The 14,992-nt window shown below is 44.4% G+C and overlaps 1 protein-coding gene across 1 annotated transcript in view; it reads right to left on the reverse strand.

The window, feature by feature from the left end:
* Positions 1 to 734: 734 nt before the first annotated feature.
* The window catches only part of TESK2 (testis-specific kinase 2), a 72,639-nt gene continuing 58,381 nt past the window's right edge, over positions 735 to 14,992 (reverse strand). Inside the window, exons 5-10 of the mRNA XM_010155216.1 lie at positions 12,475 to 12,557; positions 10,513 to 10,588; positions 8,643 to 8,726; positions 7,439 to 7,525; positions 3,821 to 3,956; positions 735 to 1,747 (exon numbers count right to left, since the gene is read on the reverse strand). Coding sequence (XP_010153518.1) covers positions 735 to 1,747; positions 3,821 to 3,956; positions 7,439 to 7,525; positions 8,643 to 8,726; positions 10,513 to 10,588; positions 12,475 to 12,557 — 1,479 coding nt within the window. The remainder of the gene's footprint in view (positions 1,748 to 3,820; positions 3,957 to 7,438; positions 7,526 to 8,642; positions 8,727 to 10,512; positions 10,589 to 12,474; positions 12,558 to 14,992) is intronic.

A 14,992-nucleotide genomic window follows, 5' to 3' on the forward strand; every position in this document is an offset into this window, starting at 1 on the left:
GCTGTGCAAGGAGAGCGGCGCACACCCCATCCTGTCTCCCTGCACTGATGTGTCACACATCGCTACCAAATCCCAAGGAAAATGAAACGCCAGGGAACAGATTCTTGTTGATGGCAAAGTACTTGTCACGTGACTCAGCCTGCAGATTGCACCCAGCATTAGGGCTTTTGTTGTGGCTGCTTTTGAAAGAAGTGCTTGTTTGGTGCCACACCAGCGTTCACAGCAGCTCTGGGACCAGAGAGCATTCCCATCTGTTCCACGCAGATTTCCGTGCCTCCTTCTGAAAGAGCGGCTCCGACACACGCGTGCTGGTGCGGAACGGTAACGCGCAACCTGCGGTGGTGTAGAGCAACTGGTCGGAGGAAGCGGGAAAACCTGCGGGTCACTCTCTCTACCCAGCATGGAGCTTAAGGCCTTGAGGTGCTCCACGCTGGAATCCAGGTCAGACAGTTTATACGGTGCCTGCTCTGGCTGCTGCCTCTTGGGGGGCCTGTGGGGCCCACATGGCCATTCTGGCTGGAGTAGTTCCCCCCTCCTAATGCAAATCAGGGAGGGGAGGAAGCACAGTTTGACATGAAGGTGAGTCCCTCCAGCCGTCTGCAGCTCTCTGACCGCCGGTTTCTACCACCTGCCGAGTCCCTCCCAAATGTGAAGCCCAGCACTATAGAAAGACACAGTTTAAGTGACTGCGAACAACTGTTCCCTCAAGGACACGTTCCATTTGAGTCCTCTCTTCATATGTCACAAGCGGACTGTGTGCTGCCACCGGCGGAGATGTTGGAGGCGGTCGGAGACAACGGGGCAGGACCGTCCCCATCCTGCTGGCTGAAGGGCCATGCCTCCCTCTTCAGCTCGGGGGAAGGACTAGCACTGAACAGACGCTTTGCCGACTCTAGTGGAGTACTTTTCTGTAGGTCATCTTCCACCTCCATCTCTTCAGAAGGGAGACAACCTGCGAACACTTGGGATGAGCCGTGTCCCCCAGAGTTCACTGAATTCTCAGCCGGGAGCTTTTTGTAAGGTAGGGGCCCAGGCTGGGCCAGCACTAACGGCTGATGACAAGCTGGATCTCCACGCGTGTTCTCAACAGGGCAAAACCCATTTTCCTCCTGGGCCGCTGGCCCATCTGAACAGTCCATATCCTCTTCTTGTCCTGGTGCAGGAAGAAATTCCGGCCTGTGAGGCTTGGCTTGAAAAGGGGGAATCTCCGACACACCGTATTTACTGCTGCTCAGGAGTTTTTGCCGAACCTCTGCGCCTAGCTGGGTCGGGTCGCACCTGCCGACGGTTGAGGACAGTCCCCCAAACAGGCCATATTCCTTGTGCGGCAGTTCAGGAGAGAGCGGAAGCGATCTGCATCTCCTCCCAGGAAGGAGGGAAAATTCCTGCCAGTCAGTGCTGTACGCCTGCCGGAACTGGGACTGGCTGGCTTTCAGGCCTCCACCCGCCTCTGGAGAATGCAGGTCAAACACAAGGGAAATCACAGACTTGCTTGGCATGTCAAAGAATTTGATCTTCCCCCCCTTGAGGTCCTCCCGGGCACTGAAGGGATTAACTTTCCGGCCTAACCCTTTGTTTGGCGTGTAGTACGGGTCCTGCACGTTTATCTTCCTGGAAGGCTTGCGGGAGAAGATATCCGACTGGCTGCGTGACAACCAGATATTCCGACGTGGACGGGGTGACTTGGGCGGGATCTTATCATCCAGGGAACTCAGACGTTTTACTCCCGGTCCTTTTTCAATTGACCCTGAGTAGAAAGAAAGAAATACTCTTAGCTTAAAGGAGCCATATGCCTGCATGTCCGCTCACTCGCAGCCTTCATGGAAACCGTAAAGGAAAAGCTGCATTTCAGATCTTGCAAAGTGCGTTACTGGTTTCAAACGTGGGGATTTGGCAGCCCTGTCCACAGGACCTTTTACATATTCGGCAGCCAAAACCACATCTGAAGTATTCTCTCCTCTTTACTCGTGGCTCAGGCTAATGAAAGCCATCTTCACACGAGGAAATATAAGTTCAGTTAATGCCATCTCGCTTCCCGAGGCAGCGAAACTGCACTGTGGCTTTATGGTCTTGTCATCAAATTTGCCACCCCCATTACGGGACTGCTAATTTGGCAAGACAATGCTGTCTTTAGAAAAAGAAAAGGAAAAGAGACCGTACCAAAATCTGGTAGGAATGACAAAGTCTTTCCCTCTTTTATCCAAACCCTGTGTTTTAGGGTCCTTTCAAACCTCCATGTTGCCGGTACACTGACACAGCAGAGATGGCACAGGGTGGTCCTGGAGAAGAACAATTTGCATGTTCCTAGATTTATCATCCTGGCTCCCAGCAGAGGTTGCCTAGGATCTCTCAATGATACTGACCATAGAAGACAGCAAGTACAGAATAGTTGCCAAAGGAATCGGGACTTTTTCACCCTGATGGGAAAAGTCTAAGACCAAAATAAATGTCCCTCCTGATACTATGAAGAGTTTAAATCATTCTACCACAGTCTTCGTTCAGTAAATTGTACAAAACTAGGGATATATAAGAATTTTACTCTAATGAATATGAATTAAAGTTGCACGTGTGTGTGTGTATATTTATTTGCAAACACACACAGAGATATAAAAGCTGCACCCCTAGAACAGGATGGGAAAACTGTAGTTTTAGGAAAAGATGCAAACTCCTTGAGTGTCTGGAACATGCACCTGCCGCTGGTTCTCAAGGTGCCCCCGGAGAGCTGTGGCAGAATAATAAGGAACAGATAAAAGGAAGTGGTATCTCCTTTGACTACCATTTCCGGAAGAAGCACGTACAGATTTCCACTTTTCCCTTTAAATGCTGTCACAGTTTAGACCGTGGTCACTCCACCTAGGGAAGGCTATGCAAGTCGAGGAATAGCATGTAGCACTTCCCCAAGAAGATGCCAATCTGACATATACTTCAAAGGGAGAATGCCAGGAAAACAAACGACAAACCAAACCAAAAAAATACATCCCAGAAAAACTCCAAACGAACAAAACATTTTCCTTTTTCACTTGCACCTCTTTTAGATGCTTTCCAGGTGTGGGACAACAGCCACGTGCATGCACTCCCTGTGGATCGCAGTACAGAACTCACTTCAACCTCTGCCCATATTTCAGACCAACACATACGTAGAGATATGGTGCATTTGTACATACGCAACACGAGAGTATTTTTACTACCCTCAGGTTTCCGGTGCCCGAAGTCTGCTAACATAAAAAAGACACCCAAGTCAGAATAGGTCCCAGCCTGCAAGAACCGCCTGCAGTTTCTCCCCACACCAGGGGGCACTAGACAGCTTTAGAGTCTAAAGCCCTTCCAGGCCAGCACTCCCAAGCAGATCTGGGGTCCACCTTCTTCCCAGTCCTTCCGAGTATGTCTACTACTACTTATTATACTCCTACATCTCTGCTCTTCCTCCTGAAGGAATTCAAGAAGCTTCTAAGTGTTACATGTAATGTACACCAAAGAAATTAGGTATATGCACGAAGTATGGAAGGGAAAAAGCAAAGGTTAGTGGATTTTCATACATTATTAGCAACTTAAAAAACATTCCCAAATGAGCTCTGAATTCCCCTTGAAGAGCTCGTGGGCAGAATGTTTTGAGGCACTGTAAGGACAACTTAGCTGTTCTTTCCCAAAGCACGCTCCGCAGTGCAATGTAGCACTGTTCCAGAATCATTTTCAGGCTTTGAGTAAAATCGTTCATAACCTGTAAATAATCCCATATAGAACCAAAATCCCAGTCTTCAAAACACGAAGCACTGTACCCGCTGGCTGTTGGCCTGCAGCAGCATTTGGACAATACACTTACCTTTGGGTTTTCGGTCACTGTTGTCAAGGTTCAAAAACTTCCTCTCTCTCTCCGAGTCTTCATTTCTCAGGCGGTTTAAAATCACCTCCAGTGTTTTGACAATATCAGCAAATGAAGGGCGCAGTTTTGGATCCATCTGTGCGTGCACACAAATCAAATAACTTCATGTGGGTTTGCCCATCCTATTCTACTTAGTCAGAGGGACAATCTGAAGGAACTGAGGAAATTCAAGACTTTTCAGAAGGGCATTGTCATTGCAAAAAAACTATGTAAAGCAGGGGAAAGTAGTATTCTGTCCCACTTTATGCCTGTTATACCTTTCACGTTTAATTAACAAGTTATAAACATTCTATGATGAAAGTGCCTTTTAAACAGAAAAGGTGGGAAGCTGTTAGATTTAGGGCTTCAGAAAGGGGTTGGTTTGTTTTAAATAGCTTTCATAGTTCAAGGATTTCTTTCTGGACTCCAGTTACCAGCCAGAGATTATATATCAACGTTATTTCAAAATGTGCCTGAAGCAATAAGGATTAAACAGAGCAACTTGGCTGTGTCATTCATTAGAAGTTTGTAATTCTTCCATCATCTCCTTGTGGCTTTAATTAAAACCCACCTAAATGGCATTGCTGATCTGTACCTTTCCATCTGTTCATTAGCCTTAGTGCTCAGTGTACTGGTCTGTCTTGCGAGGAAGCAAGGTTGGTTATATAATTTGATGAAGTAATACAATAGGGGGGAAAAAAATCCATCTTTGCCTAAGTAAAACACCCTCCCCCAGTCATCAGGATGTATTCAGTTTGCATTTATCACTATGTATTTATTCACCCTAGCAGGAATGGTAAACAAAGTCCAGCACTAAAACTGTACTAGAGGGCAAGCAGTTTAATTAAAGTAGTAACTCGAGGCATTTCATCACTCTGAACATTGACCCCGTACATATGTTACAGGTTTAATCACTGTAGGCAGCAATGTCTAATTCAGCAGCTGAACGTTAACCTCGTTACGCCATTAATAAAGATTCCGCTCGACCCGATTATTCCTGTTTCCAGCCCTCTAAAGGCTTTTTCAGAGCAGACAAGCCCAGACAAATCTCACCTTTAGTACAAAGGGAACAGTGGTGCTTTGTAAACAAAAAACCCCAAAGACCTCCCTGATACTGCCTTGCAGGTCCTACGAGACGGAACTTTCGGGAGTGAACTGGTATGATCAGCAATGCCGGAACCTTCCAGCAACACGAGGTAAAGGGCTGAAAATTCCTATGTCCAGTAATAAAAACCAACCAAACTAATAACACAAAGAGCTCAAGAGCATCAAGAAAGTTGTTCTAATGCGGCAGCTGGAATCTCCTGACATAAGAAAATATCCTTTTCTGCTTTCTGTATTTCACTGAGAGTAGGGCAGGGGCAACACCAAAGCACACACTCAGAATCACCAGTTTGGGCAGCTTTGAGAGCTGTTGCAGGCTACAGAAAGTAAGAGCTCTCTGGCAATTTTAATTTGTGCTAGGTAAGGTCCTAGACAAACGCAGCAATGGAAAAGTGACTCAGAGCAACACTTGCCTCCTCCATTCCTGAGCAGTCCAGAGGGTGGTTCTCCAAGGCAGCAGTTGCCCACACCTCATCACATGCTGGTAAGGTTTTTGCATGAGCACACATGATCACATTTATAAACATTCGCCCAACTAGCTCATAGCAGTGGGGAGCCATAAGTTTTAGACTTCCTTGCATGTACTTAACTTAAAAAACCCACTTTATAACAGCAAATTAAATATATTTTAATCCACTACTCATGCATGTCAGTTCTTACTGGTTTTCTTAGGTTGCCCCAAAACACATTTCCTGGCTGTAGAAAACCCTGGGGCTTTGCACAGTAGTTCAGCTGATCAGCTGAGCTATACAGTTTACACTGATTGTTGACCTATTAAATAATAAAAAGCTATATAAACATCCATGTCTAAGAGCAAATTATCACACAGGTCAGCTAGTACTGAAGCACAGCACAGTTAGAAAGATGTAAGAAAGCTTTCTCTCTTCACCCATTTGTTCCTTCTACTAGGTAAGTGAATTACAGCATACACCCCACCGAAATCAGCATATTAATGGCTTGATCACAAGACAGTTATTTCCACTTTCACTTCAGGGAGGGCATGTTTATTATACAGCACTGGACGATAATCAGCAGGAGAAAATCCTTTTTCTCTGAACACACCAAATGCAAAATCAGTCACTTTCAAGTTTTACTCCGAATTTCACCTGTGCTGAAGAACTGCTTTGGGTCATGCACCACGCGTTTGGATGCAGTACGATTTCTGGAGTCTACAGGTGGGAGCCAAGACTTCCAAAGTCAAATCCTACCTCTAGCCAACCCTTTAGTGCTTTACGTAGTCAAAACACTTCATAAAGGAGCCAGATGTACCGCTGTCGCGGTGAAGCAAGCAGTGCTGTACCGAGGTGAAACCAGCGGAGTGAAGCAGCTTGTCCAGAGTAAGTTCCACAAACACGTTTAGAGTTATGGTATCTTGTTTCCAGAGCAGCAGTCGCCCCCACCTATTCACCTTTCTCCTGCTCTCCCCTTGAGAAAGCATGTGCATTTGTACGAATACAAAGTTAGAAGAGAGTTTGGGGCTAAAATAAGCATCGAGAGCACGGAGGGACGAGACTGCTGCTTTCAGCAGTGGTGTTGACATGAACACAAAGCCTGAAAAATCAGTTAGAGAAATAAAAAGCCTGTTCTGAGACTTTTCTTACAAACACTCAGTACAGTGCTGGTACTGGCTCCAGCGTGGCCTGGTTGTGGGGTTCCGGGCAAAGTTTGGCATAACAAAGTTTTTAGAACTCGCCAAGACCTAAGTTGTGCAAACTGGACATTCCCAACTTCAGCTGAATTTGGTGGAAGATCAGGTTCTCTTACTTCCTATAAACCAGTTTACTATACAAAGGTACTGGCAACCCCTGTTATGGGACAACCCACAAGAGATCTACTTCCTTGGAAATGTTACACTGAGGAGCCGTGAAGGCACCCAGCACTACCACAATTTTACTTGAATAACTGGCAGATTTACTCCACACAGCACATTGCTGATAGCCTTACCGATATTAACTCATTTGGGTCCAAGTTTGGTTTTTTGGAACACAGGCTAGGGATTTGGAGGTTTATCCCACTTTCCAAAAGGCAGCCTACAGAAACTTCAGAGTAGTTTAGTGCCTGCTCTTGATTTGTTTGTCCCCTGTGTTAGTGAGAACTACTCAGAAGTCTTTCTTCACAGCTCAGTAGGTCTGTACACAGTAACAGCTGGATTTTGTCAGCCCGAGGGCCAGCCAGCGTCAATAGCATACAACTGGTTATGATCAGCCTGAGCAGCCCGCAAGAAGCCGTTCACTGTGCCAGACCTGTTTGTTTGGCATGACAGAACACAGAATTGCAAAAACACAAGATAGACCTCTTTGCAAGGAGAAGGGTTACAAAAACTGCAAGGGACTTTCTGGGTTATCAGAATGTACCCTGCTTTTATAGGTAGGCTCTTCAAGTCTCGCCTGTAAATACTTTAAGCTGTGTCTTCAAAAACCAGAGGGATTCAGAGAACTCCCGCACAGGCCTCTCCCTTTCAAGAAAGATACTCACATTACAGCAGTTGAAGGCCAGCTGGAGGAAGTCAGGGGGACAGTCTCCCACCATGTGCTGGAAGGCATCATAATCTAATCCAAAATTCTGTACGAACAAAAACACAGCATATAGAAATGAGGTCTGCTATCCAGAACCAAGCGTCTTCTTTTCAGGGTGTCCCTGCATGGTGTTGTCAGGAATAACCACGAACGCCATCTCTCAGCAGCCACAGAGGACTGGGAGAAAACTCCATGCACGCTTTGAACTGCAGCATTCCCAATGGGGATTACTTGATACAAGATACCTGTAAGAGAATGAGCTGACTTCAAAGCCCATCCTTCTTCCTGGACTCAACTGCAATCCATTGCACTTGAAATGTTGCCCGTGTGGATCTGGAAGCAATCTCTTATAGTCTCATGTGTCACCATGGTTACTTTCAAGTGTAAATTAACAGCCTGCTACAAAAGCAGAGGCTTCTCTATGATGAAAATTTATCAATTAAAATGGTTAATATTTCAGTGGATGGTAGACTGGGAATACTAGTTATCCAGTCCCTTAAATGCAACTCTATAAAATCTGAAGGGCAGAGAAACAAAAGGATCTCTTACTCACTGCAGTTCAAGACTTAAGCAATTTTGCATTTGCAGAACCAGAGGGGGACAGACAATTTGGAAGACCCCCGCACAGAGGGCCGAAAGCTGCCCTGCAGATGGGGCTCAGCCAAAAGGCAACTGAAAAAAGTAAGCAGTATCTCGTTGGATTAGTTGATTCTAGCTCAGCTCCACAGTGCTTAGTGCAGGCAACGCAAAAGTAAGGGTGAGCTTATTTTAGCTGCTGCTAACATAGCTCCTGCCCCTTTCACAAGGAGGGGCTGCTTAGCAGATGCAGTGTGCCAAAAGTGCTGCGGTCTGAATCTGGCAAGACGACTACGTGAGCTGTCACTCTGCAAAAGGAAGGTCACTGCAACGCTCTCAGCGTTCTGCCAGTAACGGGCAGAAAGGATTTCCCATGGGGACTGCAGCTGGACAAAGTCTGCGTGAAAGTGTCTTCGATGGAGCTTCTTACAATAACAGCGCAGAAGAACAAAAGCCTTTTGCAGGCTATTTTTAATGTAACACCTATTTGTTGTATCTTTGGCAGCAGTGCCAGAAGTTCTAAAGGCCGGCTGTTATCGTGGCGTACTTAACCACCTCCCACCAACGTTACAAACGGAACCACCTACCTCTGTGCGAGGGAGATAGTCTGGATCTGCCTGTATTCTCGCAATAATCTCACACAGAATTATACCATAGGAGAACACATCCGCCTGAGAGAGAAAAAAAAACCAGCCACATGGTTCAGCTATGAATGCTCAGCATTCTTATCTGCCCCGAGTCTCTCTTTACCCCAAAATGGTTATCGTCAAACAATTAAACCAACACTGCAGCTTTACAAGACTAGCAACTGCAGTAGAGCTAACATTTTCCATGAGGAAAAAAACCACATGCTCACAGTAAAGCAGTCTTGTTGCACGAATAGCAATGGTAACTTTAAAACTCTTTCAAGAAAAAAAAGAAAAAACCCACCAAGTTACACGTAATCTAGCAGTGTTAAAAAAAATAATCCTTCCCTGCATAAAGAATGGGAAAGTTGCATTTGATGTCTTACAGATGGGAGTAATTAAAAACATAGCCAAAACATGACATGCCTATATATCACGGTGGTTAGGAAGACAGGTTTAGAAGCACAGCTTATCCGGAATATTAAACCCGTTTTTAAGAACAATTACATTTTCTTCTTCTTACAGTTCAGCACCTCTGGAGAAAAGTGTCTCTCCCAAAGCTTGAGATACCTCGTAATACTCTACACCAGCATCGATTTCCTCTGACGTTGCCATGACGCTTAGTAATCACTCGTCTGACTAGCCCTGGAGCTGCCCAGTTGCTCAGATTTCCACCCACCTGAGTTATCATGTAATAAAATTCAGGAGATCATGGAATACGGGTCTACAGAGCAGAAGCCAGCATCCCTCATCCCTTAGATGGTACCTTTCATGCCAGTGAGGTACGAGATCTCCTTCCTCTTTAGTCCCCCATGCCCTAGGGTTAGTGAATGTGGCACCACAGATTTGGGCACTTTATTATTAATTTAGGTCAAATGCAACTCTTAAATAAAGCTTTGAAATGGTAATTATTATATTTATTATGGAGGTAGCTACGGCTTTCCTGCAAGTACCATTAACTGACCAGATTACTGACGACTAGCTATGAAAAGGTGCAGGATGTGGGCTTCGTCACAGAGAAGCTGCAGTTGCAGGGCTGAAGCAGACTGTCACACATGGGAGAGAAAACCCTGTGTAAAGAAGAGCTTGATCACAGAATCACAGAATGGTTTGGGTTGGAAGGGACCTTAAAGACCATCCAGTTCCAACCCCCTGCCATGGGCAGGGACACCTTCCACTAGAGCAGGTTGCTCCAAGCCTCATCCAGCCTGGCCTTGAACACTTCCAGGGATGGGGCATCCACAGCTTCTCTGGGCAATGATCGAAAAATCTCTTTCCAAAAATCCAGTGGGATCTGATCCTCCTCCTCCAAAAGAAACACTTCCTAGTGCCACACATCAGACAACTTTGAAATACTTCTGGAGAACACTTTTATCCAGCTATCTTACCTTGAAAAATTTTGATTTTTAAAGTTTTTTTTTCTAATTAAAATAATCCTACAAGTTCACATACAGACCTTTTACTTCCACCCAGCTTTTACTAATGGATGGTCAGGGAAGTAGCCTCACTACATTACTCATGACACTTGGTTAAATTAAGCTGTGTTAGGTCCACAAGCCATCACCTTATTTCTGCACGTGGCACGTTTCAGAATGGAAAGAGGGTAACAGTGAGTTATGCTCAAGGTAATTCTACTTCCATACAGGAATCCACACCATGAATTAAAAATATTAGCGACTCAATTCACACTCTCCCTTAGTCTGAATGACCTAGTAAGTACAGCAATGTCAAAAATTACAATAACTTTAGTATTATGGAAATTCTAAACCTTCTATACAGCTACTGAAGAGAAACATCTGGCAACTGAAGTCCACTTAGATCCCGTACCTACCTTCTCATTGTAAGGTTCATCTCTGAGAACTTCTGGTGCCATCCAGAAGGGTGAACCCACCACTGGTAATTTCTCACTATATAGATATGGGACACATGGGGGAAAGTGGAGAGGAAGTTGGGGAGAAAGAGAGAAAAACCATTAATTAAGTGCTCAGATATTGCTACTCACTTTCCATAACTCCAAATACCTGCAGAAACGTTCACTAGAGGGAAGTCGATACAAGTGGGTTCCATAACATACTGTATTTCATACTGTTTTCCTACGGGAGTCACTGGAGCATTCAACAGCAGGAGAAGGTGAAAAAAGAAAGCTTCAATCAATTACTTGTGTTTTGTTTATAGTTTCTAAGTGCTTGGCCACTTAAAATATTTTGAGGTCACGGCTGTTCAATAGCTTTGGTTTCCAAACTCTTGGCAGAGCTGGCTCCTTCATCTGTACAGGGAAAGGTTTGTGGGCATCAGTTTTGGGCTGGATGTCAAGTTCTCCATTCATGCAGCAAGCCATGCAGGTATCCATCCCTACACACATACCGAGAAGCAGCTCTGAAAGCATACAGCACAGCCTGCTTGCAAGCTGTATTTAAAAAAACGAAGTCAAGACTGACCAGATGAATCCTTTAATAAGGAAAAATTAAAAGGAATCAGAATAGAGAAATTTGAAAACATCGTCGTGTTTCCATATGGCTGAATACTGGGGCCTTACAAAAGGCTTCCAGAGTGCCAGAGAGCTGACCTTGAAGGAACACCTAATAAAAAAAGGCCTCTGAAGGCCTGAAAGAGCATGGCTTGCTCGCCAGCAAACTGGAAGCAACAAAACTGCGTTTGAAAATGGAGATCCAACCCAAATGGTGGCTAATGCAACAATTTTCTTCTGTTGTTTTAGTCTCAAGCGACCTCAACTTTAGCTATTATTACACTCTCAGTTTTCAGGGCATCTCTAACCTGGGTATGAAGAGCACTTTAAGCCACCTGTGGTGCCTTCCTGATTTTGTCATGGGCTTGCAAGGGCAGAGATTCCACAGACTCGTGCAAGATACACATGGGCTGTACTTATCGGTAGTCTGGAAATTAAACTGTTCACTTTGTTAAGCTTTTAGATCCATATTTCATCAACATTAATGCAAGCCTTCAGACCTCCCAAGACACCGGTTTAGGATATGTGCAGTTTAAAAACACTGCATAGCTGAGATCTTTTTTTCTGTGCAGTCAAAAGAGCTGGAAGGCTTTTATTTATTTTATGTAGAAGCACACACTGGAGAAAACCCGACAGCACATTTCACAGTCAGAATACTCTGAAATACACAAGCCAATATACAGAGAGAACAATTAAATCCTTGTCCTTGATCTCCCTAACAGAGGGATGACAAAAGGACTATTTCCAATTGTGACAATAGCTGTGCATTCCTCAAATGAGTTAAGATTATAATTTCACCCTAGGGAGAGCAAAATAGTGAGCTGCTGGTAGACAGTAATTCTATTCTCTTTGTTATAAACCTGCATATTAACTAATAACCCAGAGGTTAAAAAGAATAATACCGGAATGACACTGAATATTGTTTATGAAAACAGAAAGCAGCTAATTAAAGTTGTTAGGAAACAACAGAGGACGTTTATTATATCCCAATCCAGAATACTGGACAGTATTTTTGTGTTTGCTTTGTTGTTTTAAACCAAAATTCCCCAGTACCTGCTTAGGGGACCTGCTGGAAAGCTTGAGTAAATCCTCTACTCACTGGAACATTTTTGAAGCATAAATGTCACCAATAAATTTAACAAAATGAAAAGTAAATAGGGCTAGAATATTTTGGTCAACCAGCCTGCAGCTCTAGACTGAAGACTGAGGATGTTTTTTGCAAGTTTTATGTCAAAATGCAATAGAGTCCTGAGGGATCCTGCTCATTACAGCTTCTGACCTGCAATCACACTGCCACTCTCGCTGTATTTTGATCAGTTCACGTACCTGTGATCAGGAATTTTCTCTGCTAAGCCAAAGTCTCCCACTATTGCTGAGTATCCGTTCTCATCATGTTTTATTAAGCAGTTCTGGGGAAGAAAAGAAACCAAAACAGAAGAGTTACTGTCTGGGCATGAAACCCATATGCTGTTTGTTTTATTATTTATTTTTAATTTGGACCAAGACTACAAGATATTGTTTGGAAGACATTCATCTATGAGAAGCTTTTGTCTGAAAGCAACCACCCTTTTCCCCTACCCTCCCCCCACAGCACAATCACACGTCTGTCAAACTTAAGATGCTGCAAACAGCCTTACACCGAGTTAATAATCCACTTAAAAAACTTGCTGAGAAAGCAGGCAGCTACAGGCAGCACGTACCCAGCTAGGTTCCAGCGAGAATTAAGATGATTTAGGTCCCTTAGTGCTCAAGTATGCAATACATGCTGTTCACTATGACACCTTCAATTTTCTCTTTACAATACCCCTGCACCTGACCAGCATACAACATCAGAGCAGACCATAAATGTCTTCATATATTTTGCTACGTTAGCTACTGAAAAGGAACTGGCTGCTTTGCAGTAGATTTTCATCAGAAATACAATGTGTGACAAAATTATATGTGCTTTTAAAGTCTCAAATAAAGTTCCTTATTCTACAGTAAATCGTAAAACATGATTTGAGGGAAAAGTCCAATAGGGAGAACCTATCAAACTTCTCCTTTCAAATGTGCCCTCCAGTGTCGGAGGGGAGGGCAATTTAAGGCCACACAGATAATTCTGCTCCAGCAGCATCACCTCGCACACAGGGTATTATCGATTTATTTTTGTTATTTATTTACAACTCAGAAACGTGCTTTGACCACATCTTTTCCCTTCTCACCAAATGAATCGACAGCTGACTTGCCCAAGTTTTTTTCTGTCCCACAATACGTGGAGCAAGACAGCATTCATTCCCTTACCGCACACCTTGCTCCGTGTCCGTCTGCAGGCAGTACAATAGCAGTGACAGGCAGCAAAACCCCGGTGACTCCTACAGAGTGGTACCCTGCATTAATTAGCTGAACAGCAGGAAACACTTTCCAGTTTTATTGTCCTTGGATGTACAAAAGCCCTTCGCTGACCCCAAAGCATTAGCTGGTCTGTATAATGCCACTACCCAGAAAAGCAAGTCCCTTGTCTGAAAGATCAAGTTCAGGTCATCGCTGTTTGCATTATTCAGGGATGATTGCGGTTCAGGCTCTGAAGTGAGTTTTCTTCCTGCCAATTAAATGTTAAGCAAGCCACTTCTGCCATCGTGTACAGAAAATGCATGCAGCCTCTTGAAACACGCGCCGGGCTCCTGAGATGCAGGGTTCTGTTTGTTTAGCACGAGTCGGTTAGTTTGGGGGACTCATAAACATGTACCCAGTTAAACCAACCATGCTTGCCCGGAGAGCAAAGCTTCTCAGTGACGGGCTTTGTTGTCCTTTATCAAAGAGCACATTCATTCAGCTTGCCTCTGTTCAAACATTTGGTCGCTCTAAGTGGACTTAGAACTGAGAAGGATAAAACTTTTCGGAAAAATCTTACTCAAATGATTCAGACAAGTGGAATTCATTGTGTACCACACAGAAAACGAGTCTATTGGAACCCCACACATTTTTGCAGTGTACAAGAACGCTGATGCCAGTTTATGCAGTGAAGTATTGGGTTATTTTCTGCCACGGATTTCGCAATTAGAAATGATTGGTAATTCAGCATTAAAAAAAAAAGCCTCTACAACTCATAAAAACTAGTTTAAAGATCTAGATTTCCTTCTTGCATTACCTCTGACTACATTTCGAGTAGCAAAACTGCAATTACTCACTTTACCCTTCTGGATTTTGTGGATTAACATTATACTCCAGTAACCCCTGGTGTCTGAAATTTCAGGGGAACATTTAAATCCAGATTAAAAACTATTTTCAACATAACTAAAAATCTGCAGAAACACTATTACTGACCTCAAGATCTGGAGTAATTTACAGGGCTGCTTTGATACCAGCAGGAGGCTTAAACACAACATCATCCTCACAGCAAATTTTCCTTCAGCTTCTTACCAGTATACAACCACGTCCCACCAGACAGCAATACATCACCAGCACACACCCCACACACCCCCCAAACCCCAGGCAGTCTCAGCTCACAGGTATGGCACTGACACTATACAAGTAGATTACCCCTAGATAAATTAAACCAATAACGTATCCATTCTAGCTGCCAAGTAATGCTACCTGACAGCTCTGAGCTCCTCTCCAGATGAGTGGGAGCTGCCTGCAGCAAAGCTAGGCTGCCTTTCAGGGCAGGCCTTTCAAGAAACCAAACAGAGTGCACACCCCACTGCTGTGGGGTCCAGGGGTCCTGCAGGAGAGGTCCTTGCATGACAAGGCAATGGAGGAAAGCCTGGGGTAACACTGCTGCTATAAACATTAATTCATGGAGTGGTTGGGGTTGGAAGGGACCTTAAAGGCCATCCAGTTCCAACCCCCCTGCCATGGGCAGGGA

This window comes from Eurypyga helias, unplaced genomic scaffold (assembly GCF_000690775.1).
Source record: "Eurypyga helias isolate BGI_N326 unplaced genomic scaffold, ASM69077v1 scaffold5807, whole genome shotgun sequence".
Taxonomy (NCBI): Eukaryota; Metazoa; Chordata; class Aves; order Eurypygiformes; family Eurypygidae; genus Eurypyga; species Eurypyga helias.